Raw genomic sequence first — 26,822 nt, forward strand, 5'->3', positions numbered from 1 at the left:
GTGCACAGATACTGTCAAAAATAAAAAAAATAAAAATACGATTTAAAGATGCCAAACAAAATGTCACCAAAATGACGCTATGTGAGCTTAAACAAGTCTGTCCAGTAAACTGCACAACGTTGCCATTTCATATAAGACACCAACCAGACAACACAAACTATTCTCTGAAAATAAAGTAAACGGATCATTTGCATTTTTTGACAATAGTCTATACAACAGCAAATTACTGAAAATGTGGTGCAGCTGAGATTGAACGAACTTTAGTGCAGTTTTAACTGAGGTCACTTCAGTGCGTCACATTATTATTGACATTATAAACTCATGTTTTCATTGTGGAGCTCCGTCTCCCTGCGTGCCACTGAGCTGCAGGTCCACTCAAGTGTCTACAAACGTTTTTAAATGCACCGTAGCTTTAAGTGCCCAGCTGTACAACAACAGTACAATTTGCAGTGTTTCTCAGAAGCTGTGAGCCATAGGTACCGTTCATAGTTGCTCATCTGGACATGACAGACAAACCCTTTTCCTTGCTGGGACAGGTTAGCTAGCACAGGGGTTGGGCGACCTCTTCTCATAATATCCAGCTTTTCATGAAAGGCCCGTCTTGAAAATGACGCAGAAAGTATATCTGCAACCAAATCAGTCTTGTTTCCTCCTTCGGCCATTATGGGTTAAAAATACAGCAATAGCTGTTTGATCTCCAGGTTTAGTTTGACATTCTGCAAACTAAACCTGGAAATTCTGCTAACTACGTATGCGTATTCAATTACAGGACATGTACATGTCCAGTTTGTGTAGGACCTTCTAGCTAGCCCTGGTATGTAGAATCAAGATCTTACAGTGGACAAGGCCTGTTCTGTTTAATCTGAAGGCCCCAGGAAAATGAAATTTGCCTGACAACACGAGCTAGCTGAAATACAATTGAATAAAAACTCTATACAAACAACATTGGAAGCCACTCAACAAAGTGAATATAATATGACATAAAAAGAACAGAGAATAGAGAATATTTGTGTTTACATATTTATGAAAATAAAATAAATTCACTTTTCTGAGCATGTTTAGGCCAGCAGAGAAGGCCTTGCTGGCACTGATGGCCCACCACTGACATAATGGTTTTTGGCTGAGCACACATTCAGACTGACTTTTTCCCATAAACAAATTGCAGTGAGTTAAATGAAAGAACACTACAACATTTGCTACTAGATGACCTCAGTAGATAAATTACACTCCCTGCCTTGCGCCTTTAAGAGACACCACAATATTAAATGTCCATATTACTTGAAGATAGTAGGAGCATGAGGTCTGAAATCAGCTGACTGAATGTCTTCAAACCCTGTTCACTCACAATTTTCAAATAAAACTTTCTGATCGATCCGTCCTTACTGGGGTATGTCTTCTCAACAAGACCCATGGAGACCCATCACTCGTTGCGCTTGGCCTTCAGGATAATAACATCTTGTCATGATCCGCACCGTCCGCTCCTTGTTTTCCTCCTGTCCTGCTCTTTTCCTCCCTCATCTGCCGGATCTGGGCTGGGCTCCTGGCTCCTCCTGTGCGCACCTGCAGCCCATCAGCGCAATCACCACCACCTGCTTTGTATAAGAGGAGCCAGGACTAGACACTCGGTGCAAGATCGTCGTTGTTCCTTCGTTCCTGCATTCCTGCGGCGCTTCATCCTGTTCGTGGCCAGAGTGACCGCATGTCTACGTCCCTGCTCCCTCGCTCATCCCAGCTCCTGGCTTCTGGCTCAGCTCCTGACCTCCTGCTCCGGCTCTGGTACAGATTACTCCTTGTCTTCACCTCCTTGTCTCGTCTGGACTCCGGCTTGCTCCACGTCTCCCGCTCCGGCCCTGGTACTGTTCAACTCCTGGTCTTCACCCTCTTGTCTCGTCCCGGACTCGCGGCTCACACCCTGCTCCCAGTTCCTTGCTGGGTTAATGAACTCTTGTTAATGATTTCACAATCTGTAAAATAAACACTGTAAGTCTGCCCCGAGTCTGCACTCTTTGGTCCGCTACACCCACCGTTACGACACATCTCCTATCTTGAGATTCGGTTTCTTTGAAAGTCACTTTTGATGGCCTTGAAAAGTGCAAAAATATCATCTCATCCAAAAGACATTGGCCAATATCTGAACTCGCTACCTGTGGCTCATGAGATTGTCTGCTACATCGTGCATACTTCTACTCTTCATTGTCAATGAATGGACGGAGTTTGAGAGACTGTCGTGACTGACAGACTTTGGTCTTTCTTGCTAGCTGAAAGTTCTTCTGAGTAGCATTCTTGTTGTACTATGTGAATGAGCAGGTGCTCTGCTTTGTCCATTTCTGAAGATGAGACATTATTACAGTAATGCCAGCCAGTACAACTGTCATTGTTCTTGTCTGAGAAGTTTTGAGTGATGTGAATGAGTCTGGCAACTGTTTTTTAGGAGAGATTTCCAGCTGGAAATGGCTAGCTTGAAGCTGCTCAGCTGTTTTTGTAGCTTCAGTTTCTGATGTGAATGACAGCAATGTCCATGTAGAAATAGCTCTCTCTTGCCGTCATAGGCTCGCTCCATTTCCTTCGCTGCTCTCCTGAGCCCATGAATGGTGACTGAAGGTGGTGGGCTGCTTCCATATATGTGGACTTTTATGCGGTATTCAACCACTTTGATGTCTGGCTGATTGTTGCAGTACTACAAAAACCTGTCTTCTCAAACCACTAAGCAGTGGAACATCTGCTCTGTATCTGCCAAAGAACTCCAATGGGACCTGTTCTGAATCTCATCAGAACTCCAAGAAGGCAGGTGTGTAGGTCTGGACCCTGTAGAAGAATGGCACTCAGAGAAATGCCATCACACTCTGCAGATGAATCAAACACAACACATATTTGACCGAGTTTTTGGTAAAGAAAGAAAGAAAACAAACTGGTTTCTGGTTGAGCACAGTTTCAGACCATGGAGCTATAATAAGAACTGAATAACACATTTCCCCTCTGTGCCTGTGCGAGATTGCTCAGTGGCCGCTCCATAGGTACTGCAGCTCCCAGGAGCATGGGCCCAGAAAGAATCCTCTCATAGAGCACAATGCATTTTTTTGATATTCACAAAGGTTGGATTTTGTAGGGATTCTTTTCTATTTTTACAACATGAACATTTAAAACATTTAAATCCTCAAAGCACCTAAAAGTTAGCTCCACTCCATGGTTCTGACTAGCCTGTATTGAGGAAGTAATGTGGAAGAGAATTTTTTTTGGGGCCCATGCTCCACTGAGCACAGGCCATTGAAAACAATATAACACCATCTTGCGTTCACCCTCCAGATTTTGTTATACTTCCATGGCTCAGACGGACTTTTTCTCGAAAACAAATTGCAGTAATAACATTCATCATCAGATGGCCTCAGTAGATGAAACACACATGTTAAAAAAAACTGGTTCCTTTACATACATCTAAACTGGAGAATGATCATTCTTTATACACAGTGCTAACTGCACGAAGAATTTGTCATTCAAATATGCTCAAATCAAATATTCCTTTTAATAAAATGGAATAGATTAGCATAATAATAAAAAAAAAATATATATACCAGATTAAATACTATAAACACTGCCTGCACAGTGGATGCAGATGGGGATTATCACTTATCTGGTTGCACTGCAGCATGATCAAGACTAGAGGGCAGAGCAATCATATGCACAACACAGACTTTATAACAGGAACATATCCATGATCTGTCCTACCCAGAAGGTGGACCATTTTTACAATGACATAAACACAAAATTATAGCTATTTTTAAACATGAACAGCTTGTTTTTGTGAGTCATAAATGGGATGAATTCTTATGTAACAATCAAAGTAAAAAAACACAAGGTCAATAGATTGCAAAAATAGGTTATTGTAGGAGTGCATACAGCTCACACCAACACAGATCAATTCTATGCAGGAGTTTCATATGAAAGCAAGAATGACATAACATTATGAGTAGGCTTCCCCTCCGTCTGTGCTCTTCCTGCCTACGCAAGAACTGCACCTGACATTTCAAAGACTGAATACAGCTGCATCTCAAAGCACATCCCCTAAAATCTCTCCTACTCTCCTACCGCAGCTACTTCCACTATAAACCGCAAGAGCCGGAGGAGCCGTGAGCATAATCAGCCATATTTGTGGAATAAAATGCATGACAGCAAAATGACAAGGATAAGGCTGGATTTCTTTGAGCGCCACAAGAGGTATGATAAGCTTTGTGTCGCCTGCTTACATTACAGTAACTGCTGATGAGGCTAATCTCCCGCTTCTTTATCCACACAGCACCTATTTGTGTTTGATGTGGAAATACATAGAAGAATCTACACTGCACGTGTTGTGTGTGTGTGTGAATCTGCCTTTTAAATTATCGATTAATGTGTACTATAAATGTTGTTGAGCTGTCTATCTAGTAATCATACAAAAAGTACAAGGAAGCAAACACAATAATGTGATTTCTGTTCTTACTGTTCCCTTGTCTGATATGTGGTGTAGGGATAAGAAGAGTAGACCATTCCATGTCATCAACCATCACTAACATCAAATATCAGTGAAAATGTATGTAAAATACAAGAGGTATGCTGCTGTTTGTGGACATTGGTGCTATAGGATTATATTGTAGTACATTACCAATTCACAAAAATTGTCCATAAAAATGACTTAATAGTATTAAAAGCATTTGCTCATTGTGTATTCACTATTCTTCCTCTCTTCAGCCAACAATGGTACACCAAATCACACCAGAAATGGAGAGGTTTTCATTTGCCACTAATCTAAATCAAATTGAAACAGACATTCTTAACCTGGGATGGCAGTGACAGTATTTTTCAATTACTGTAACACCTAGCTGTGTCGCACTGCATACCACTTGGTAAGGACTGTAATCATTTCAGCTGACTTAGCTTTGAAATGTGCACAGCCATTTCAAAATGTAAAAGATGAGAACTATATCTGCTATGTAAAAAGTCAGTCTTATAGTCTCAGCTGTGAATATATTTTTGCAATATTCTTTTCTCATATAATCTAGTTAAATATTAAATATAATATCATTTTAAGAAATCTTATTTCTTTTAACTATTAGTCTGTTTGACATTAGAGTTGATTACAATTGCATTGATGACTTTACCTCACTTGACTTTTTCAGTGTGAGATGAAGCCAATTATTAGTTTTGTGGAGATTTCATTCCATGAGTTGAATGACTTCTTTGGCCTTATACCTACTTCCACTGTCCACACTATGTTGGAATAATTGTTGTTAAAGTGGGTGTATAATTCCTTATTTTGGCTTTTATTGGCTTCTAAACATGATCTCAATCAGATTGGCGTTTGAGCTTCCTCTGCTGAGAGCAATGCACATGACCCATTAAAAAACAAACAACAAGCAACCATGTAGTAGTATAGACATGCTGTTGTATTGAATGGCAAATCCAGAATGATATCTCTCTGTATTTTCAAATGTAATCGTGCAATCAGATTATTATTTAATTTAGTTATTCTTTTCAGTGGCACAGGTGAAACAAAGGAACTCATTGGTCACCTATGATTTACCGATATTAACAGAGTTTAGTGCCTCACTCAGTGATTCTGTTTCTAGAAATTTGCAATGTTTACTCTTTATTTTTTTCTGATATGGAGGTACAATGCGTGTCTCCAATTGGCTAGACTCACATCTTCGTAAAGGTTTGAAGTATGTATTCTGGATCCCAGGCAAGCGGTTGTAGTGAGTCTAGTGAAGTTTTATGGACCTAAAAACTGCACAAAAGACTACCGGTATATTTTCTGTTATGTAACTATCTGGGGAAAATTGAAACTGAGAAATTTCTAAGCACTCGGAGCGAGAGGATCTAGTACACAGGATTACTGAAAGTGTGAATGAAGCAAAGTACAAATCTAGGCTTGTTTTTGATCAAGATACACTATTATTACATGGTTTTAAGCTCAACAAAGTTACATTTTGCATTATATGCCCGCTTTAAGACTTTTGGTCAACATATAGCAGTTGTCTTGTCTTACTTTTTACACTGTCCTATATACTTTTCTCCAGCATGTCCTCCAGCGATGTCTGCTCCTATAGTAAACTTTAGCTGGTACCGTGTTCAGTTGTTTCTGTTCAGAGCTGCTTGGACGGTGATGGACCATGACATAATGGTGTCTTAGACGAAGGACATGAGGAAACTTGCTGCGCTGATCGAGCTCCCCTCTGACCTTAGCTGGCTGGACACTTCATTGGTATGTGGAGAGCTGGCCATTGTCCTGTTTGCTCTGCACTGCTCTTGACATGTAACTGAATGCTTTAACTTTGTGCCCTCACGTTACAATTCATGGGGCAGACAGGTCGTGCACTCATACAATTCTAAGATGCATTAAAGGCAAGGTTAAAGAAGAGGCATTGTGCTTTTTTATGGTATTTACTTATAACCTATCCACCTACACATAGAGACAGCTCATAGTAGCAAGCAGCAACTGATTTATTTTATTTTTATTTGTGCCAGAATGGCTACACTAAGCTGTTGAACCCTACTTGAATCACCTTTTTTGAACAAAAAATCAAAGTAAGCACAGGGCAGTGGGCGTATGGAGTGTATATACACAAACGGGCATTTTCTAAGCAATGACACCTTGAATGAAGGACAATAAAGATTATGCAAACATGAATCACTCAAAATGCAACTTTGGGTGAGTAAAAGGGCAAACCATTCTACTTAAAAGCTCTAAGAAGTAGATTTAGCATAATATGTCATAGTTTGGCATATGTAAAATGTTCTGCAAAGTGTTAAGATAAGTAGCTGGTGTTGTTTGTGTGGCTGCAGTGATTGTTATGTTCATAGGCCACATAAACAGAGATTTGTAGACAAACAAAAAAAGAATGTTGAGTCTTCATATGCACTTGCCTGGCTGTTTCTTTAGTAAGTCTATAGATGACTGGAACATAGCACATCTATCATTCTTCTCACAAAGACTAATCTGTGCATTGACACTTGTCTGGATAGTTACAGCTGCTTCCTTTCTTTGGGAAGATTAGCACTAATGGCTGTCAGAGCCCGACACGTCCAACTATCTGAAGAACACTGTATCAAAATCACTTAAGAAGTCTCCTGATGTGAAAGGAGGAGTATGGGATGAAGAATTACTGCTTATTATGAGCAATTACAAGTACCACTGAATGGAAAAGATATATAGGTAGCATTTTTTTTATCCAGCAGTACATTCACTAGGATTTACTGAGTTCTTACAATAATGTTCAAATTAATAATTCCACACAGTAGGTTATATTACAATGTATTGTTATGAAAATTGTGGAGAAAAAAAAAAAAAAAAAATCAGTGGATGCAACAGAATCGATGTGTGCATGTGCATTCAAAGCAACACTCTTGGCTATCATAAGCTGTACATTGTGGCACAGATCTGAATACCTGCTTGTAATAGTAACATGGTCCCATATGTATGAATGTGTTGTGTTCATGTTTGTACATCTGTGAGCTTGTGAGAGTGTGCACCAATCCAACGTGACAATCTCCCAAAGGAATTGTGGGATTGTCCAGATAAATCATCCTAAGTCGACCAGCCAACACCACACACCAAGAAATACAACAAAAACATGCGCTATATACAGAGGCAGAACACAGCCGGCATGCTAAGTGGTTTCAAAGGCTGATCTTAAAGAAATGATAGTACAAATATTCTAAAACTATATATTAGAGTCAGTGTTTTTGTTGGTGTTCAATTTTGTATTGCAAGAAAAGATTTGCAGGTGGCTCAGTTCTATATCCCACTATATTATGTGTTTCAAGGTTACCCTATAGCAGAGGTCTGCAACCTTTAACAGCAAAAGAACCACACTGGCCCATTTCAAAGCAAATGAAACATTAGAAAGAATATGTAATGTTTTGTATTTATGTGGACTTTGTGGACTTATTTAAAGTGTTTTCAGGGGGTCGGGGGTTTTGAGCAAATTATATGTAATTTCCTGTATTCTGGTGCATTTTGTTTGTAATATTTGCTCTACAAAATTATCATTATTCTTTCCAATTTTCTAGGATTTGTTCAGATGAATAGTAAAAAAAATAAATAAATGAATAAATAAAAACAATTTCATAAGAATGAATACTCTTAGGTATGCTACACTCTCAGATATAAACGTAACAAATAAACTATACTCATTTTATTTTATTTTTTTTTCTCAATCAAAGTGCAAAGAGCCACACTGGAGGCTTTAAAGAGCAGCATGTGGATCTTTAGAGAGAGATTGCAGACCTCTGCCCTATAGGCAATGACAGAACCCATAGACATTAGCCTTTAATAAGCAAACACTCTGGACTAATGGCAAGCTTGACAAGGCTGACTATATATCCAAAAATCATGAATACAACTCAATGAAAAACAGCATCTGGTCCTGGTTGATTTGGGTTAGAGGTAGCGATTACATGATCAATTTACATCTAGATAAATTTGATATGATAGTACTATGGCAGCTGGTGGCCATGAATATGACTTGAAGGCCATGCACACTCTGCATAGAACCAAACAGTAATATTAATTTGAATATTCTCTCATGCATCTGGCCAATATAAATAATTCAGTGCAATATAGTCAGGTCTGGATTTTTCTTCCTTATAAAGCTACAGACTTCCCTTCACAGTTCACTGATAACACAACTTGGGACATTGTTTCATAGAGGAAGATTAACAAATTGTATTAGAATATTGTATAAAATAATCCTTCTTATGTTTTATTCAAAATTGAACAACTGAATAATACTGACTCACATATTATTCCAATGTCTTGATCTGCACCTGTAAATTTTAGAAAATGACTTGTTTTATAGCTGCAAGCCTCAACAGTTTTGCAAAAGTTGTACTCCAAAACTGCATTCTTGCCACTGAGGTAATAATCTCTACAGCCTTCAGGTAGAAAATGTCTTTATTATAGTTTCTTTGTCTTATATAACGGGCTATTGGAAGGTGGGTTAATGTTTCAGGCCTAAAGGATACTGAGTCTATATCCTATATGGGAAATAATGTCCTTATATAATCCTTTTGGTCATTTAGTATCAAAGTTAAAACCTCTATAGCCCTTACCTTACAGTTGACTGATACACTAAGTCCTCACGTCTCCGGTAGTCCTCCATGTGAGAGTAATTGGTATTAAACATAGCGTCGTATGTGAATATTTTCTGTTTAATCGTTCCTCCATCTGTGACCTGCAAAACAGAAAAAAGACAATGCACATAAGTATTCTGTTAGTGATGGATGTTGGCAGTGTCCACCTTTTCACCCTCCAATCTTCCCCTACTCATAAACTCTTGTCCCGTGGCCCAAGAGTGTAGTACTCCTGGCTGCAATTACCTCATTGATTTATTTGCGGCCATAATAAGCTCATTCCTTATAATGTCTGAAAGGTGTGGCTGCTAAAGGGACTGAAACGCGCTGACGTGATCGCATCAGCCAGACAATCTCCACGGCAGCTGCCAACGACTTCTCTTGCACATGGTTAAGTCTTAATAAGGAATGGCACTGTGGCGTCTGCAGTAGGTGGCAGCTCCTCCTGATCTTTACAAGGGTAATGGCTTGTGACGAGATACTGCAAAGGTATATTCAAAAACACTGGTCTCATCTATTTCCTCCGTGCGGGATGATAGAGCAGTTTGTTCCTTTTCTAATATTCTCCCGAGTGTTAAAGTCACTTAGCATTTGAATGGTTGTGATTTCTCCTCTCCTTAGACACCGCCGACAGCCATATAAAGAGGAAAAAAGGGTGACAGGATTTTAATGGAATCGCTAATGCAGCTTTGAAGGCAGAAATTGTTGGTGGGCTGTGAGCACGCCTATGTTCATACCGGACAGTGCTATATCAAGCCGATATAGTGCGATCTGCTCATGAGGTAAATAGCATCAAAACATTTCTTGATTGCTCACAATGCATTTTTCTTTTTAAGTTGTTGTGCTGAGTTATGGACAATGGCTGGATACACAACACAAAATTATCACAAAGGAGTTTTGCAAAGGTAAAGACACGCACTCCTAATCTCACATTCTTGCTATTTTCTAACTACGTGATCTCACAATGCACAAATTTCTCTTGGTAAAGATTTGCCTTTCTAATTTTTTATTAAAGAAGAAGAAACAATATGAAAGGAATCTTAAGCATAGGAGACACTGTTGTTTTTGTGCGATTGTCGTGTGACTGATGTAACCCCTTGCCTCTGGTGAAAGAGCACTGCCTTGAGGTTTCTTCACTAAGTGGCACAGAACAAAGAGCAGACAGCCAAAACATCCAAGGGCATATTGCGATCAAGTATGGCTTGTAATGCCCCCAACTTTATTTTATATATATATATATATATATATATATATATATATATATATATATGTGTGACTATGACTGGATGTGGATTTATTATTACACATTTTGACTTTGAGACACTGTAGTGTCTCATGTAGGACTATGCTAATATGTGAGTGCAGTTTATGCCAGTAGTTTGTGAGCGCAGTAGTGATGTGTGAGCACCTGCGCTGCTGATAAATCGATGCAGTGAATGTATTGACTAACTGACGCTGGCATTTAAAGTCATGCAACTGAAAGTTGCCCAGCCTTATTTATACGCAAACCAAAACTTAAAATATTATGTTTTGGGTGACATTTTTGACAAAGCATATACTTTTTGGACCAGAAAGTATTTTGACCATCTTCTCGCGGATGTGGTAGTGAACACCCAAACAGGGACAAGCAACAGGGAAAGGTCAGCCTCTAAAAGCAAAGCCGTGTTGGAAAATGGCACTTTCCAAAGAGCCACACTGTAGTTACAATAATGGACCTTTTAGAAGAATCATCACGGGAAGTCAACAGAGAGGCCCAAATGACAAGGCTGTAAACACATGGGAGGGTTTGACAGGGTCTGAAAAAACAACACCATCAGCTCAACTTATACTTGCCAACTGGGCACATTTCACATTTTGTACTGGGAGGGAATGAGACAAAAGCATATACTTCATAATGGTACAAATGATCATGAAGTTTTACCATGCTGTGAGTTAAAGCACTCATTATACTTTGTACATCCAGATTACTCACCGTGTTCAACACTTTCAAAAAGGTCAAATGCAATGTTTTTTTTCTTGTTTTTTTCTAAGAAAGCCAAAACGTCCTATTCTTAAAATTCATAACATTCACAAAACAGTTTGTCTAACATTCTGTGCCAGCAGCTGCAGCTTTAATAACTCCACAGTACACACAAAGAGTTGCTTGGCAACCAATTTTTACTAAATGTGCCCTTTGAACAGGAGTAAGCATATAGCACATTTCCAGGGTTACCACGATAAAGCAATAAACTAACGACTGTATTCCAACAGGAATACAAATCCCCAAAGGAAGGAAGGCCAAAAAATGTTCTCAAGTAAGACATTACAAAATAATATTACTCCTACAAGAATGTAGGCAAGGCAAATGTAGTTGTACAGCACAATTCACAAATTAAAGTGCTTTACAGAATAAGAAAGACATTGAAATTATAATACAAAGAAACAAATCATCATAAATAATCATCATAAAAGGAACATTTAAAGAGAAGAGTGCAGAATAAAAACCTTTCAGTCGCATGCACAGCTGAACAGAACCGTTTGAGCCTGGATTTAAACATTGTCAGAGAAAAGGCCTGTCTCACATCTTCAGGACGACTGTTCCAGATTTTAACAGCATAAAACTACATATGTAGTCCACCTGAAATGACATACAGACGTAAATGGCCCTATTGCCCACCTCAGCACATACAGAGTACTGCGGCAGGTTCAGCCCTCACTGGAACACTGAAAGCAGCAGTCCATTGTGCCATAAGTACACTTCAATTTGACTTTGAGAGTGGCACTTTCTCCTTTGTGCTGCTCAGGTCTGAAATGACAAAAACCCTGCAGACTGTACAGTTACAATGTGAAATTTCACATTTTAAATTACCCATTGACCAAGACAATGTTTCATCAAAAAATACAAGGAAGGTAAATAGCATAAAAACAAAAATTATATATAAAAATAATATATTTATTAGAAAGAAATAAAATGCAAGTTGTTTTATCATTTCCTGTTTTTATCTATAAATATTATTTTTGTAGGTCCATTGAAATAGTAAAACCTCATTAGATATTGGATATTTTCTTTGTGATCCAACAGCTAATAATCAGTCAAAAAGAATTTTGAATGAGAGGAGAGAGAGGTAGAGGCTGAGAGGCAGAGATGGAGGGAGAGAGGAGGTGTGGAGAGAGAAAGAAGAGTGAGAGAGACAGACAGAGAAAGGAGAGAGAGGTAGAGGCTGAGAGGCAGAGATAGAGGGAGAGAGGAGGTGTGGAGAGAGAAAGAAAAGTGAGAGAGAGACTGAGAGAGGAGAGAGAGGTAGAGGCTGAGAGGCAGAGATGGAGGGAGAGAGGAGGTGTGGAGAGAGAAAGAAGAGTGAGAGAGACAGACAGAGAGAGGAGACAGAGGTAGAGACTGAGAGGCAGAGATAGAGGGAGAGAGGCGGTGTGGAGAGAGAAAGAAAAGTGAGAGAGACAGACAGAGAGAGGAGAGAGAGGTAGAGGCTGAGAGGCAGAGATAGAGGGAGAGAGGAGGTGTGGAGAGAGAAAGAAGAGTGAGAGAGACAGACAGAGAGAGGGGTAGAGGCTGAGAGGCAGAGATAGATGGAGAGAGGAGGTGTGGAGAGAGAAAGAAAAGTGAGAGAGACAGACAGCGAGAGGAGAAAGGGGTAGGGGCTGACAGGCAGAGATAGAGGGAGAGGGTTTGTTGGTGAGAGAAAGAAGAATGAGTAATAGAGAGAAAGAGAGAGACAGGGAGAGGGACACAGAGAGAGAGAGACACAGAGAGAGAGGGACACAGAGAGAGAGAGACAGAGCAAGAGAGAGAGAAAGAAGAGTGAGTGATCGAGAGACAAGGAGATAGACAAAGAGAGAGACAGAAAGAAAGAAGAGAGAGAGACAGAGAGAGGGAGAGAGGTAGAGGCTGAGAGGTAGAGATAGAGGGGGGTATGGAGAGAGAAAGAAGAGTGAGTGATAGGGACAGAGAGAGAGAGAGAGAGAGAAAGAGAGAAAGAGTTAGATTGATTAAAAGGTGGGCATTTTATTATGTTTCAAAACTGATCTATTTAAAGTACTGTTTTATTATCTATACAACCTATATAAGCTGCCAAGAACACGATACAACATAAAACATACTGCAATGTGTAATATCCGTTTTAATGAATTTTAACGGTTTGGTTTGGTGCATGGCATTGCTCCATCTATATTTTATTCAACTTAAGAAAAGTTCCTTTTCTAAGTTCAAGGTATCTTTTTATTATGTTTATTGATATTGTGTACTTGTGAATTTTCAGATCCAGCTGTCTTCTGAGACTTACAATACTTCTGTTTATTATCATAGTCTTCACTGAGCAGCAAGCAAACTATGGGATAGTGAAGGAGAATTGTGCTGAATTTAACAAAGTACAGTAGATTAGAATCGCTTACTCCTCGTTTAATGATTTTACCGTTTAATTAAATCTCACCTATAAAGCTCTGCGTAATAAACAAAACGCACACGCTGTGACTGTTACTCCATAGGGGAATGTGCCTGTGTAATAAATGAATATAAAAATGGGAAGAAACAGTGAAGGAGTGGGTGGGAGGGGGAGACCAGAAGCCAAACTGTGCCAAAATGGCTGTGCAAGAGGGAGGGCAAAGAGGGAGATGAATACTCTTTGATTGCAGAAAAGCACCGCTGGGGAAGCAAAAGCTCGGCGACACATCCCGCTTCTGTTGAATCCAGGCCACGCAATGAATATGGGACACAAAGGCAGCGGACCCCTCCAACACTGCGCCATCTGGAGATATGAAAATACAGGCACAAGTGGGAGGCAACCGCCCTGCCCCTGTCTGCAGTATGGCACTTGGTAAATATTTACACAGGGAATAACCAATGGGGCGGAAGAGGAGGCAGTGACAGGTAGGTGGCAATATGGAGAGGTGTAAGCCAGTTCAGCAAATAGACTGTTTCATACTTTGAACGCTCATGATAACATCTGTTGGTAAATGTGATAATAGACCCCAGTGTCCTCAAAGTTGATGCTTAAGAAACAGGAACAACTGGTGGGCATTTGAGCAAGTTTGACAAGGGGCAATTTGTTATGGCTAGACTACAACGTCAACACATCTCCAAAATGGCACCTCTTGTGAGATATCTCCATTATGCTGTGGCAATTATCTTTCAAAAATAACCCAGAGACGAAACAGTTGTGAACCAATGCCAGATGATAAATGTGAGGAGTTAGGATTGAGCTAGTATATATGTGTATGGTTTTCAACAGATGAGATGTTTTGTTTGTTTGTTGATTGTGGATCCCCATTAGCCCAAATCACCTACAGACTCATAATATCTATAAACATAATCAGCATTGTGTTTGTTACCACACAGATAATTCAACCTCAACAGATGAGATATTATTGAAGTAAGAAACAATATGTACATGTTTTGCTCCATGCATTGTGCCATCGGATGTTCTCTTGGTTGTCTCAAACACATCACTAATAACAAGGATGCTCCACTTCCTTGGGGGTCACATTGGGATAGGGTCTCAGGGGTTAAAGCAGCACCCCTCCCATCTCTGAGTGGGGTGGGACTATTTATAGGCTGCAGCTGCATCAAGCACCACTGGAGGGAAAATCAGTGAACACTCTGCAGGCCAACTGAGAGACATTCAACCTGGATCTTGCCTCATGATTTCAGCCAGAAAATCTCACCGAGTCAAGATTATTTTTTTTAAAGAGAAAAGACACAGAGTTGTTTTTTTTTTTTTTTTCTAATTAAAGAGACGGCGCAGGAAGAGACAGTTTGTTCCACGTAGATTTGAAATAATGAGATTCCCTCTATTCCAGCCTATCATTTAAAGAATTAGACGGGCTAGCACAAAAGAGATGATCATGGTATTGTTATGAATGGGACTTCATACTGAATCAGTGCTAATTTGGTTAATATCATTACCCCCTAGTGTGAAAGGCAGACGCTTTACAAGACAATGCCTGGCTATATACCACAAAGGACTCTGCTGTGTTCAGAAGTAACATTATGCACTTTCAAAAATAAAAAAAGGAAGTTGTTTCTTCATAATCCTGTTTGTTGGAGAAACTACTTTTGTTATTCTCCAGTCTCCCACAGTGTACATAAAAGTACATTTCGTATGATACACCAACACACCAGAGAGCCGCTGTTGAGATTCTGATACAAAAGGCCCTGTCCTCACTTTTATGGATGAAAAACTGTTGATATAGTAGGAAAGATACAAAAAGCAGTCTTGTAAAATTGTCTGTCTTAAACCAAAAAAAATAAACCTGACAATACAGGACAAATGCAACTGCAAAATAAACAGCGGACACTATAATACCCTGCACAAAATGGCTCTTTTTCATTAATGTTGTTGGCTTGCAGGTCTAAGTGGTGTCAAGAGTAAGCATTGAGAAGGCAAAGGTTTAAAAGGCACGTCTGCGGCCATCGACATTTGAGCCCATGTTGTGTCTAAAGTGTAGTCTATATAGAATAGAGTGGTGATTTATTCAAGTAAAGTACAATTCAAATAGAAATGAGACCATCTGAGTTAAGTCACCAAAATGAGTACTTAAGGTTGAGTATGAAAGTGATCCATTTCCTGAATACATTTTTAGGCTGTGGACCAGCTCATATTCCAATCACCTCTGATCAAAACTGGAATATAGGAGCGGAGGAGACTTTCAAATTATGTACTCATTTTTTACAGACTGAAATTGCCACCACATATCTTTATCTCTATAATTGACTTCACTCTGTTTATTCCAAGTTGAGTTTCAAGTGATCATAGCCAGCCTTTGCAACACTGACCAACTTCTCACAAAAATCAAAGACAAACAAATATCCACCGCCACGTTCAGTTATCCAGTGTCATTTCAGAGTGGCCAAGTTGCATAACCAACTATTGTTTTTGAAAGATAACAGAAGGAAGCTGGTTAACACAGAGACAACATTCATAAATAGGGTCACTGCCTCAAAATGTAGACATGGAGCCTACATGGTGCCTTCCTCACCTGCAGATTAGACTACTGCAATTCCATGTATGGTAGGTTGGTCCAGGGAGCATGCTCATAGGCACCAGGAAATATGAGCACATTTCTCCTGTGTTGACCTCTCTGCACTGGCTCACTGTCAGCTTCAGGATTGATTTTAAGATTCTGATTATGTTTTCTAAATGTCTCCATGGGTTGGTCCCTTTCTATCTCTCTGAGCTTCTGTCTGTCCATGTTCCCACTAGAATGTTGAGATCAGCAGACCAGATAATTTTGGATGCTCCAAGTTCCCGGCTAAAACTAGAAGTGGCTTTTGCTCTAGCTGGTCCTTCATCTGTGTATTAGAACAGCCCAATCTTTAAATATTTTTAAATCTTAGTTGAAAACTCATTTGTTTGCAGTGGCTTTAAACACAGACTGAGAACGATACTTGTAATGTAATGTTTTTTGTATATTTGCATTTTGTTTCATAAGGTTGCACTTTTATATTGCCTTTATACAGAACTTTGGGCAGATGTGGTTGTTTTTAAATGTGCTTTATAAATACATTTCACTTGTCTTGACTTGACTTTATTTGTTAGAGAGATGGACTTGGAACATTTTTGTTATAGTTAGTTTTAGTTTTAGTGTCAGTAATGATACAGAGAGACTGGGATGGCAATACATAGATGCCAATATATTAGAACCCTCAATGCCAGTACTCCCAAAAATAAAAAAAAAATAAAAAAATCACATTTGTTACTCTCACTTGTTATGATTCATTTGGCATCTGTACAGCCAAAAGAGAGACAGGTGGTCACCAAAGTCAATGAAGCCGGAGCAAGTCCCCGAAGGACACAGGACCTTCCCTTCCTCCTGGCTGTGATGGCTCCTATAAGCAAACACATCCATGTAATGTTGAACTTTACTCACTGTGTAGAATCCATGTGCAGCTGTGGTGGCTCTGTGTATTAACCTGTGCGTTTACCACACAGCATGGCGTGCTCCCCCACCAGCTGCAGAGTGACAGAGGACCTGGTTAAAGGGATTTCATGCTTCAAATGACAGGCTCTTCTCCTCCTTCTGTCTGTCAGCAAACGCAGTAGGGAGGCGCGGCTAATTCAGGTTGGGAGCTATAAGTGATGATGCAAATATGTACGCTAGCTTTGATGCTGAGATTGGCTCATCATACGGTGCCATGCCAATTTAAATGGAGACTGAATTTGCAGGGAAATGCCATTTAACACTACCTTTGTAGAGAACACACACAAGAAGCTGCTATTCAAAGAGGGTTATAGGTTTTCGCTGTCACTTAAGGCTAAAGAGATAGTCCAAAGGAATTTCAAACAAGACGGTTTTTCAGAGTTGTATTGCTTGCGTATTCCCTTTATGGTTAAAAAAGTTTTTCAAAATGTCAGCTAAAAATGTAATTGCATGGCAAGCTATGGCCAATGTTTATCATCTTTCCCTGAGACTGCAGTTGTGGGGAGTTCATTTCTTGAGTCCTTTAAAATAAATATATTGCCCTGCTACATCACAAATAATACCAAGTCGCTTGTATAAAATCATAACTATATCCTTTCTGAGCGTTTTTGTACTTATATTGGCTTTACACAGGCACTGATGCATGCGCACAACACATGCAAGCAACAACTACTTCCAACAAGTTAACTTAATACCACCTAAAATATGAATAAAGAAAATATATAAACAGGAAGCTGTTAAATTTAAAAGTCCAACTCTAAGAATAGTACAGTGAAGTGGGTAGGATGCAATCAAGGGTACAAAACCAATTAAACTAAAACTGAACCACGATTAATTTGAATGTAATAACTGTTCATTTAAAAGTAGTATATGCACTGATATATATATATATATATATATATATATATATATATATATATATATATATATATATATATATATATATATATATATATATATATATATATATATATATATATATATATATATATATATATAAAATAAAGACTATATTTCCCCCTGCTATGCCGATTACATCCTAACAACTCTCTTCACACAAGTGGACATAATCACTGTGGTGCATATTTTCTGACCGGCACTAGTGTCACATGGGCCCATTTGCTGTCAGACGTTTCCCTTCCAATATCACACAGCACAAACCGCTTGTGATTGGCTGCTGCTGTTGGAGCTGCCAGATTACATGCTGGGATTAAAAAAACAAAACAAAAATCGTGTGCCACCACCGACAGTCAGACAGGAAGCAACCAGCTGCACTGCACCATACCCTAGAGGCAGCAGGTCATGGGGGAAGGAGGGGGGTGTATATTCAGGCAGTTAAGCATTACGCAAGCATGTTATCTAAAGCCATCCGAGACAAGGCCATGCAGGGACGCTTATTATGGCTGTCGTTGTGATGGAGGCAGCCTATCACAGAGCTGACAGGAGGCGTGATGAGATCACAGTGGTGTGCACTAGTTGGAGAGTGGTGATCTAAGGTAAGACTGCATAGATTGGTTTTATAGTTGTATACAGAATAGCTTTTTTTTTTTTAAAAAGTTCATTTCAGTACCACAGAAGGTCAATACATTAAATTTTGTAAAATATAAAATGTAGTTTATAATACATTTCTGGTGTCATATTTGGCTATTTGGAAACAACAACAACAAAAAAAGAAAAATACAACAAAAAAATCTTCTGACACTTCATGTAAAAGAGGGGCCAAAATTATTATCTGAACTGCAATTCATTCATTATAAATAATGTCAAAATGTAATCTTGGCTCCTTTTTGTCAATGTTGTGTCTTGCCTCACTCCTAGCAGCAGACAATGTGACGGTTGTCCACAAGAAATCAAACAGAATCTGCACCAAACCTACTTTTAGAGTAAAAGCAGCAGGTATCATAAAGAAGGCAGCTCATTGCAATGAACCAAAATGCAAATGATCTCATATTTTTGATCTAAATGCCATTAGAAATGATGAAGGGCTTATGCTGGGGTTAACTGGGCTTATGAGTGTTCACAATAGAACTTTAACTGGGGAAGAAATGGTGTAGAAATGTTGACGTGTCGAGCATTATCATTTGTATATGACTGCTTCCTGACGTTGATGGCAAAGAGAATAGTAATATGCCATTTAAAATGGCAAAAAGAAGGAGTAGGCCTTTTAAACTATTTCCAAGCTCTCACAAACCATTTGACACATGGCTAGTATTCAGTATACAGTATGCATTCATTTTCAGGTGCATGCACAAATTTAGAACAATGTTTTTTACAGACAGTGAAGTCAAGCAGAAATGAGGCGGCTCAATCAATTCTCTCTCAGCATCTCAGAATTTTTGATCAACTATTTCAGATGCAGACCGCATGCAGTGGTCTGATTTAGTCACAATGTGCTTCTTTTACAATGGGGAAAAACATTTTCTTTTTTTCCCCTTTTAGAGAATAAAATTTAGGCTGTTAAAAGGGTACCCCACCTTTAATAGTCTAGTTGTTTATATCCAGCATGTCTAGTATGCTTTCACTTTAACTATTCACACACAGTACTTTGTTACACAAATGCATTTACAACTGAACAAAGTGCTGATCCATAACGGCTTCTCAAGATGTGACGATAGAAGAAGCCGATTACATAACAGCTGTAATTAGTGCCAGAGTGTGTTACATAATGCAGGGACTTTACTCCATATCTGAGGGTTCCATCAAGGGCAGCAGGTAATGAGATGCAACACTGAGGAAGGAACATCATTGTAGGCACTTGTCCTTAATCTGTTTGATCAGTGCGCATTAAGTGACAATGTCTTTATCACAGTGCTGACAGGCTGCAGGGAGCAATGGGGAGAGCCAGGCATACAGGACACTGAAGGAAAATACCATCCACAGCTCAATAATAGAGAGACACTGAAAGTTTAACAAAAAGAACTATATCAATACCAGGAGTTCAAACATCTAATAATGTAATGATCCTATCTCACAAAAAAATCCTATACAGAGCAGATTAACAACGGGAATATTCGGATTCAAAGGTATTATTATGTCATGAGCAAAGTAAAAATTAATTATTATTTCCTGTTGCTCAGTATTTATTATGAGTACATTTTCTTTGTAAAAGTGAGGAGATATGGGGTATTTGTATTTTAATATAGTAACACTTAAGATGTAAAATGTTAAATAGGTGACTTGGCTATGGTTACTTATTGTTTCATTCTGTTATTTATTTGCTGCAGCCCATGCCTCATAATGACACTATCTATTTAAAAATGGTTTACTGGGAATATCCTGCATTATTGTTATAGTGTAAGTGGCATAAGGTAGTTTCAATATTTTCATTTATCGCAGTATCTCTCTGTAACAATCATAGAATGTGTATATAAATGGACATAGCTAACGTGCTAGCCACTGATCATGGCCATGGGTGTGCTCCATCAACTCTGGCTCCAATACACTTTATACTGAAAAATTCTCACCCCAGCGGTGTGGGCAGGCAGGACTATTACCTTCAACAGCCTCGCTCCAGATTGGCTCTTTGGTTGCTATGATACTCTTGGTCAGAATTCCAAATACGGAACTCCAAATTCACCGCTATAACTGCTCTAGCCTCGATGAGCTTCATTTGACTGGAGCTGAACACTGTGGGAGATGTCACACTCACTTAGTCCACTTCTTTATACAGACTACGGTAGCAATATATCGGGCTTCAAAATGTCGTAAATGGAACAACATGATCTCATTCAAGAAATCCAGTGGGTTTGATGTTAAAACAAAATAGAAAAAACTAATTATGAATACAGCAAAAAGAAAAAAAAAAAAGAAAAAAAAACCCTAACCTCTTTTGCAGAACTTCTATTTTAGCTCAAGGAAGAGAAATGTCACATTTAGCAAGACATGCCTCTCGCTGTCTTTTGACTTTTCTTTGACCTGAGAGCAGCTTTTCTGCAAAAATGTCATCACAGTCTTTGTTCAAACTTAATCAAACGACTTTAAAGGCCATTTTTGATCTCATCACCTATTTTTAATGCACCATTTTTATTCTGCTCAGTTAAAAGAATTTGAGGTTACCAATAATTATAATGAATCTCTGAAAAAACACAGTATTTACGCTATGACATTTTTAACACAGAGGCTTTAAAAACATTTATTATTGACACCTGGTCCAAACAAAAAGGCTCAAACCTGTTTTTCAATTCAGCCTGTTGTTTTTGTTAATATTTCCCCAACAGTGCTGTCCTATAACAGTTTCTGAACAATGGCTTGTGGCATTTGTCCAAGTCCAAGTCCTCAATTCAATCAGCCTGCTGCTTGTCAGATAAATGATAGCTCTCTATTTTTCTGTCCCACTAATAATTATGTCCTCTGTGAGATGCGTCCCCCCCAAGCCTTTGAGTTGCCATCTTCTTACTTCGAAACATTGTATTTTGTCTCCGGACTTCAGTGGCCTTGTATAACCCTGAGCCCCATTGTTCCTGCTACAGTAAGTGTTGCTCCATATATGCTAATGAGTGAATTAAAATAAATGGGACCGACCGCGCAGGCCACTGATAATGCTTTTGTGTCAAAGTCGGAGCAGCTTGTGAAATGGGTAATTGCTGAGTGGAAGTTGTCAGCAGCTATCAGTAATTCGACCACGGCTGAGCAGCTAATACTTAGTGACTGTGTACGTGTCTAAGTTTGTCTGACTGAAAATGGGCTGCAGACGTCATCCACTATTAGTCATCAAAGTGCAGTGCTACTGTGCAGATCAAGTCCACCATTAAAAACTTTTACACGCTTCCATTAGCAGCTATTATCATTCTCTACATTAATACAGTAAGAAATAAAATGGGCAAGAAACATTTACAATTCCGAAGCATTGGAAAGAAAACCAAATTTAAATAATTGATATAATGAGACATTTACAATAAGAGGTAGGGATATATCAAATGAATAATATTGTAGTTGTTGTTCTAGAGATATGAACAAGTAGAATATCAAGTGTATCATCTTCAATTAAAACTATTATAATAACAGCAAAAAGAGCTGATTAAAATAAAATGGACAGAACAAAGGTATAAAGCATGGAAGTATAATAAGATCTGGAAAATGAACCAAAGATGGCCGTGTATTGTTTTCAATAGTTTTCAATAACCTGTGCTCCTTGACTAATCACAGTGATAGTTGCTAGAGCAGAGCTAGCGTGGACTCAGAGTGGGGCTAGGCTAAATCCTACAATGCTAATGTTTTGGATTTTTTGTGGGAGTAAAAAATTTAAATGTTCATGTTGTGAAAATACAGAAGAATCCCTACAAAAAAAAAAAAAAAAAAAAAAACGACCTTTGTGGTGGTCTATAAGCAGAACACAGGTGTTTGAATTCCAAAAAAATGCATTGCTCTCTATGGGAGGATTCCCTCTGAGCCAGAGCTCCCACGGAGGGCCACTAGTCGATCTCACACGGGGACGGGAATGTCTTATCCAGTTCTGTTCATAAATACATTGTATGTATTAATGTTCTTTTTTTTATACTTGAACTTACAGACACATTTAGCACATTCCTGATGCATTATTAGAATATTGTCACAATGTTGTTATGATAATGTAGCCAATACCAAACTAAACATTTTTGTCAGTATCGCCCACACATATTTACAAAACCAACAATTATATTTTCATTTTGCCATATATTTCTTCATATCTCTAAGTAATAATGTTGTATTTATCCAGCATGCCAGTATAAACCAACTTTAGCCTAGTTTATTTGATTTCACAGATGGGTCTGGCTCACAAGGGCATAGGAGTTGGGAAACAGATGGTCTTAAAAGACATGATGGCCGCCGTGGACATAACAAGTCCGCATATGCTCACAGCGCCACTGTTTGACTCCTCCCCCTTTTTATTCCTTATCCTCCAGATTACGGAGGCCACCATCTGTAGTGGCTGGTTGATGGATATACTGGGAACACTATTCAAAGCATAAATCAGAAGGCCAGACGTGAACATGCAAGGGAAGCCCAAACTCTCAAGGCTTAAACAAGACAAAAGCTTTTCTGTTTTCTTCATAAATATTACAACCAAGGTTCATTATGATAAAGCAGGTTCTGCTCTGGATGCTGGTGGTAGATTTATCACTCAGAACAATTCTCTGACAGAAATTGGTTGAAAGCAGAAATTCACGTAGGGATTACTGCGGAGCAAGGAATTTAAAGGTTAAAGCAACCTTCCAGCGAATGATTGATTCCACCTACAGGAAGAGGCAGGATTCTGTGGTTATGTCAGCACTAGCTCCTCTTTACTTATGCTCTTTATAAACGGAGATTTATCTGCATCGTACCAAGGATTAATGCAGACAACTTAACTGCACCATTTAAATCCACAGGCTTTCAGATACTTTTAATTTACAACTAAATGACTTCAATGCATGGGCGTAGCTTGCAATTGTACTTTACAGATTTGGGGAGAACAGAAGAGTGCAGAGCTACAATTTACTGCATATAAGGTTTGAATTATCGTCTCTATGCTTCAAAGCCAACTGGAAACATTCCTGACAGTATGAGGTTGATTCGAAATTAAATGCAACAAAATCCAATCTTTACATAAATCAAAAGAGCTTTCCGTCAGCATATATCTTTCTCACGAAGTTCAAGACACCCAAAGCGCTTTACAATGCATGATACTTTCACGCCATACTCGCCGGCGGTAAGCCTGTCTGCCCTGTCGGCCCCCTTCAACCACCAATCATTTACTTCCACGCACACCATATTCATACTAAGCAAAATGGGTGATGTGTTTTGCCCAAGTACACAACAGCATTACACAGTCACCCCCTCTATGGCACCTGCTATTCACCTTATTCCAGAAGTTGCCGTGGGCGCTGTATTCTTTTTACATGGAGCTGCCGATCTTGACAGCAAATAAGTTTTATACGGGCTACAGAGGGGCTTTAAAACCTCACAGAGAATTGGTGCATTTTTGACTTGTTGGTGCACATGAACACAGAACGTTTTATATAAATCAGCCTCTTTACATCATATTTTAGCGGTAAAACTACTCTCAGATCCTCAAATCTATTGAAATGGGATTCCCACTCAATTGGAAGTGCCACCACAAAGAAAATGTGGTTTAGTTGCACTTAGAGGCAAAAGTGGGCAGGGCAAAATAAGGTTAATATCCAGTGGTCTCCCATCCCAGTACTAACCACACCAAGTCCTGCTTAACTTCAAAGAATAGAACAGAGTGACTCTAAAAGAGGTATGGCTACATTTGGAAGATTTTAAGTCCGTCAAGTTGAAGACAGCCTGTCTCTCATTCACAAACAATTCCAGTTTTAAAAGTCATTACGATCATGTCCAAAGATGTAGCCAAGGATTAATATTGGACTTTAAATGGTATGCTAATCCAAAGCATACTGTTTCATGTCTGCCTGAAACATTTATCTGACCGTGCAGTGTCCATCGGGCTAATTTCACGCTTAAATACAAATTTGTAATCCCTAATGTGGCATGGGTGGATTTTCCATTTTTAATAAGGCATGCTTGAGTTAAATTAAGGGACCAGCTCACACTATTTACTCCTAATGTTCGTTACCAGGGTGACATTGTCTCCTCATTCCGTTGGAGCGGCAGAACAAAAATGCTAATTTAATAATAGATGGTTCTATCATTCTCATTCTGTAATCCCATGCTCCACGGTGTTATCTCTGACTCTAGATGTACAGGAGATAATGACACTGGGATGATACCTGATTTTTTTTTTTTTTTTTTTTTTTTTCCCTGAAAGCCTTATAGAAGAAAGCTAATAAGCATCTAAATGAAACAAAGATTGCAAACAGGATGAAAGTGATTTGAATCTACAGTGTTGTACAAGAGTATGCTAATATCTGAAACTAATTAGGTAGTTATCATTTTGGTACATTGCAATATGGTTCTATGGTGGGGTTGATTCCTAAATATGTGTCCTCAAAAATTCAAGATGAAGGCTTTTTATTGTCATTTTTATGCATATTTAAAATGAGATAACCTTTGCATGCTCAATTTAGCATTATAAAATCACATAAACACATCAAATATGTACTGACAGTCAGTATTTTGTAAATATGTTTTAAAATTTGTCTGCATTTGACTCATTCTTCAATGCCACTGTGGCAACCTGACAGGAGCAAAGGACACCACAGTGCAGCACCCAGGCACCCACCTCCAGACCTCGAGCTTGATTTGGACAGAACTAACTCAGATGGAGGTGCATGATGCATGGTTTGGGTTGATGACGGAAACCAGTGCCCAGATGAAACCCATCCATACACAGGTAAACATGTAAGGCACATTTAGCCTGGTAGTTAAATATATAAACTTCCTCCTGTGAGAAGAAAATGCAAGCCACTCTTCCAATGTCCGATGGTTCAAATAGTCAACCCAACAACAGCTCACGGTAAACAGCATGGGCCGTAAGACAGAGTGGTGCAACTAACGATGATTTGTGAGCACATTGGCAGGAATATGCAGTACACAGCAGAAGCCAATTATTTGTTAAAATGTTGTAAATTACAGTTGGGTAGATGAGCGCCGCACTGAGCACACACACGTTTGCATTCATAATTGACAGATACACATGTGTTGCCATAGTAAACATAGCCTGCAGACTTTCAATAAGCAAATCATCAAAATACATTAACTGTATAAATTGTTGTGCTAGAAAGTAGGGAAATGGCACTGAGTCAATGCATATGCTTTTTTCCATCTCAGTCCAGTTGGCCTCTGGTCCAGAATACCACTTGGTGTTGTGAAATCTCTGCTGATGATAAAACCATGGGAAATGATGCCTTCAGGGTCAGCATGTGTCTGGGAGTTGCATCAGTTGTGAGCGTGGACAGAGAAGCCATCCCCCTCTTTCTACTTTTTCACTGATACAAGGTGAGCAGACCCCACAGCTAAGTAGTCCGCTCTACTGAGATCCTCGGCGCATTATGTTCCAATGAGCTATCGGCTTGGCTAATGACAACCACTTGATACTTCTTAACTCACAAAATGCTTTAAATGGACCGCGAGTATACCTGGGAAACTGGCTGCCTACTCGTGTGATGTTAAGTAGACAGATATAGCACTTTATCTGAAAAAGACAAACTGAGTATATACCACTAAAGTACCAAAGCTCTCTAACAATGTAAAGTGCTAATCTATGTGCACTCAACATGTTGTACTTATAGTGCCCATTTACGTTGATTGCAATTATTTCAGCAATGATCTAATGAACCAGCAGTGATTTAAGTAATGATAGAGTACTGAAAACCTACACATAAAATTAGCAATTATTTTGTTTTTTGGATAGTATTATCTTTTCCGAAATAAATCCCAAAATGATTTTGAGCAAGAGTAAAAATATATGTTTTTTTTCCTCACTTAAAATACTCAATTTTACTAAACCAGCTATTTTTTCTGTTTGTGATTTGACATCATTGGATACTGTATTTTGAGCATTGTTAACAACTTTCTTCAATCAATTGACATTCAAAAAAACCCCCAAAAAACTAAATGACACAGCAAATACGCATTACTTGGTGCTAATTCCCATCTGCCCCTTTACGTCGGCATAAATGAATGAAGTAAAGAGCAGTGGGCATGTACCTGTGGTGGTAAAAACAGGGAGAGATCAGAGCAATAATGTATACATGTGATGTATCAGATAGAGAGCACAGCCTTACACACGCACACACACACACAAAAAAAAAAAGAAAATACTGAAAAAATTGTATACCATTGAGATGTTGTTATCAGAAGGGATATATATTATATGTTTGCAGGAGCCCAGTCCCAGTGGTCAGGGCTAGAGGATGTGAAAGCAG

At 38.9% G+C, this 26,822-nt stretch overlaps 1 protein-coding gene across 2 annotated transcripts in view; it reads right to left on the reverse strand.

The window, feature by feature from the left end:
• Nucleotides 1–26,822, reverse strand: part of igsf21a (immunoglobin superfamily, member 21a) — a 180,831-nt gene that overhangs the window by 62,582 nt on the left and 91,427 nt on the right. For both annotated transcript variants that reach the window (XM_033967366.2, XM_033967364.2), the window contains exon 3: nucleotides 9,085–9,206. In XM_033967366.2, the coding sequence (XP_033823257.1) occupies nucleotides 9,085–9,206 (122 nt within the window). The remainder of the gene's footprint in view (nucleotides 1–9,084; nucleotides 9,207–26,822) is intronic.

The sequence above is a fragment of the Periophthalmus magnuspinnatus genome, chromosome 5, assembly GCF_009829125.3.
Source record: "Periophthalmus magnuspinnatus isolate fPerMag1 chromosome 5, fPerMag1.2.pri, whole genome shotgun sequence".
Taxonomy (NCBI): domain Eukaryota; kingdom Metazoa; phylum Chordata; class Actinopteri; order Gobiiformes; family Gobiidae; genus Periophthalmus; species Periophthalmus magnuspinnatus.